Source organism: Malus domestica, chromosome 03 (assembly GCF_042453785.1).
Source record: "Malus domestica chromosome 03, GDT2T_hap1".
Taxonomy (NCBI): domain Eukaryota; kingdom Viridiplantae; phylum Streptophyta; class Magnoliopsida; order Rosales; family Rosaceae; genus Malus; species Malus domestica.
In genome coordinates this window covers 3700439-3703821 of record NC_091663.1, presented here as the reverse complement: position 1 = coordinate 3703821, position 3383 = coordinate 3700439, and the positions used below count along the sequence as shown (strand labels likewise).

The 3383-nt window shown below is 39.8% G+C and overlaps 1 protein-coding gene across 1 annotated transcript; it reads right to left on the bottom strand.

Moving 5' to 3' along the window:
• Positions 1-205: 205 nt before the first annotated feature.
• On the bottom strand, positions 206-2838 carry LOC103417807 (cytochrome P450 714C2-like). Its single transcript, XM_070818805.1, has 5 exons — positions 2465-2838; positions 1894-2120; positions 1485-1732; positions 934-1288; positions 206-634 (listed from the first exon to the last, which is right to left on the bottom strand). Exons 1-5 carry the CDS (start codon positions 2748-2750, stop codon positions 209-211), a joined length of 1542 nt encoding a protein of 513 aa, XP_070674906.1. The 5' UTR covers positions 2751-2838; the 3' UTR covers positions 206-208.
• Between the last annotated feature and the right edge of the window lie 545 nt (positions 2839-3383).

Here is a 3383-nt window from a genome sequence, read left to right as displayed (position 1 = left end):
GTTACAAACAGTACAACTCTGACCCTCTCAAAACGGAGAGCCTTATTTGCTTAGGGTTGCCTTTTTTTAGTTACAAGCAGTACAAATAAACAAGCCGAATTGGAACCAGCGATATAAATAAAAAGCTTACAAGTGAACAAACTAAACTAGAGAGCAGGGAACCCAACTAACCCCTCTTGTTTTCCAGCAAAATTTTAGCTGCTCCTTGTCATAACTTCTTCACCAAGAGATCAACACCATGTTCTGGCTCTACGACCAATCTAAGAGTAGGCGCATGGCGGTACTTGGGAGAAAGCGAGAAGGAGAAGTTGGATACTATGAGAGCTATCAGAACCTTGAGTTCAACCATGGCAAAGTTCTGTCCGACACACACTCGAGGACCAACTCCGAATGGCATGTACAAGTGTGGAAGCTTGCAAGCGCCTGTGATCCCATTTGCAAACCTGTTGGGGTTGAACGCACAGGAATCTGATCCCCATAATTCCGGATCAGTGTGCAATGTTATCAACATTATCCAAAGATTGATACCCTTTGGAATCTGAATGTCCCCGAACCTCATGTCCTTGAAAGCCTCCCTTGACACCACACTAACCGGGGGATATAGGCGCAATGATTCATGAATCACCATTGTTAGCTGCACACATCATTCAAACAGTCAAGTTTATGGTAACTGATACGTGCAACCCAAAAATTTAAATGTAAATGTGATTTAAAGACTGGGCGTTGTATACTACTATGCAAGACTTTAATAACCGACTTGAGGTTATCTAAAAACATGCAGTTTTCGAACTTGGAAAATTCTAGACGTTGATCATGTAAAACGTATATCTTAATCAGGGAGTTAGATAGTACTATGTCTTAATAATAAAACATGGGTAGTGCTATTCACACACCCATTTTCACCTCCCACACACCTTTATTAAGATCATATACCTGTTTCATGTTGCGAACCATTTCAGCATCTGGAATGTGTCCCTGGCAAACTTGAAGGGCCTCTGCTCTCACACGTTCTTGCCATTCTTGGTTCGAAGCCAACAGCATGAGGCACCATGTGGCTGAAACTGCTGTGGTTTCATACCCGGCCAAGTTTATGTTCTTGCAGTTATCAACGATAAAGCGGTCTGTTGCCTCTTGGCTAAGGTTACTGTTTTTGGCACCCCCAAGAATAATTTGCAATAAGTCTTTCTCATATTCTGCTGCCCGTCTTTCCTTCACTACCTGCAGTATCAAAGAGTTAGCCTCCTTTTCTAAGGTCCAAACTTCACTATTGCTCTTCGTGGGAAGGTGCCTGCAACAAGATTACGGGTAAACAAGTATTGATTTTTAGAATAATGGTGCATGTAACATCTCCACAACGGGGATGCCATGACAGTAAAGCAAATCAACTATTGTTATGTGGGAATGTTAAAACGTATGGTAGCACATGATTTGGGATGCCACCACAACGGCATCCCAGTTGCAGGTACGTTTTCCCAATGGAGTACCTCATTCCAGGAATTCCGACCAGAAAAGCTTTCCTGCCCATAGCCTCCTGGAGTTGCTTTAGTTTCTGAAATATCTCCTCCCCTTTGGAATAGTTGCTTCCAAAACAAGCTCTTGAGATAGCATCGCCAGAGAAACTTCCCATGTAGCTATCTATTTTTATGTCAGAAATTCCTCCCTCTACCTCGTTTCTACTGTTCCACGAATTTATCAGAGTAACTGTAGACTCCGTAATTAAGTTAATCATTCCCTGCAAGGTGACCGTATATAACTACAATCAAAACAAAGAAGGTGGCCTAGAGATTTTTTCTTTCGACCATGTTTTGATTTCAAATATGATACCAAAGGACCGCCACTAGAAATAGTACTACACCCTTGATCGTTAAATAACGACTGCTTAAGAGCATATACCTTAACTTTCTCCATGTATAGTTCAGGAGCAATGATTTTTCGCTGATGCACCCACGAGGAGCCATTTGAGGTTAAAATACCTTGACCAAGCAAAGGACCGCGCTCTTTAAATTGATACGTTGGTTTCCCCAAGTCCAAGGATGTGCATGTTGTAATGTCCCTCACTGCATCAGGTTGGTGCACACATAATATCTGTGTGTTTCCAAGTGCAAACACAAATACTTCACCTGTAGAAAATTTTCCACTACCCTTTAGCAGACATAAACTTCATCATTGAGAAGAAAGCAACTTAATTTTGAATCCTAATGTCCATAAAATCTGAATATATAATTATATATGCATATACCACATAGCTACATCAAGTACATCTCAAATTACTTTTGTAGGCAACCTAAAAGTCTCACGTCATAAAAAAGAAAAAATTTGCAGGGGCTTATAAGGGGTTAGGCTACTCCTAATATTGCTTATGATTGAACCTCGACTTCCCTCACCATGGAAGTTGTCCTCATGTGTTGAGGAGGATCATGACACAAACATAATACTAAATGTATAATTATATGTGTATAGTTACCATATAGCTTCCTCCACTTCTCAATAAATGGAAAGAGAAGAGCAGCACAGTTGTGAGAGGTCGGGCGTTCACCGTTGTTATTGCTAGAGCCTCGAGCCTTCTTTATTTCCAAAATATTTCCCAGGAGAATAGTAGGTAGAGGTCCATTGTTTCCTTGCTTGGTTAACAAGGATCGAAGCCTCTTTGGCTTCGCAACAAGCCCGTTGTAGAGACGTGCCACCAATCCTATAAACCCTAGCAACACAAGGGACAGTAACACTTTTGCATCAAATTGGAGGAGCTGCATTGATGCAATTAGACTTGTTCGTACAGCTGGGAAACCGTTGCAGACTTTTTGGAATTTTGACAAGGAAGAGAAGAATAAAAAAAATATAAACTTTGAAATTCAGACTTGCTTCTATTTGTCTGATGATTTGGTTGTTGTTTCTTGGAACTCAGAGATCGACTCTATGTTTAGAGTCTAGGCTTGCTTTCAACTCCACACCATTTTACATTTCAACACTCTCTCTCATACATGGAGAAAGCAAATGGCTGAAGATATTTTCCAAAACACTACGTGGCTTCGCTGCTAAAATCAAATAGCTGAAAATAAGACACTACTTGACTGTGTTGAAAGTTCAATCGTCACCCCTACTGATATCCAATCACATTTCAAATACGTGTTGAAGTAATTAAACTTGTAATTACAATATGAAAATGTATCCAAATGTTATTGAATTTCAGTGGCTAATGAACTTTCAGCAGCCCTACTGATATCCAATCACATTTCAAATACGTACCCAAATAATTAAAATTATAATTACAAAATGAATACGTATCCAAATATTATTAAATTTCAATGGTTAGTGAAGTTTTATCATTCAAGTGTTATCCTTTTTCAAACACACTCTTCTTTCAGACGGCTCCTTTGCTTAGAGGT

Excerpts from the sequence above, each read along its gene's own strand:
- LOC103417807 (XM_070818805.1), bottom strand. The coding sequence starts at position 2,750 with ATGCAGCTCCTCCAATTTGATGCAAAAGTGTTACTGTCCCTTGTGTTG. Across the intron at positions 1,733-1,893 it reads TATACATGGAGAAAGTTAAG|GGAATGATTAACTTAATTAC; the intron begins GTATATGCTCTT and ends GTCACCTTGCAG. Across the intron at positions 635-933 it reads TGGTTCGCAACATGAAACAG|CTAACAATGGTGATTCATGA; the intron begins GTATATGATCTT and ends TGATGTGTGCAG.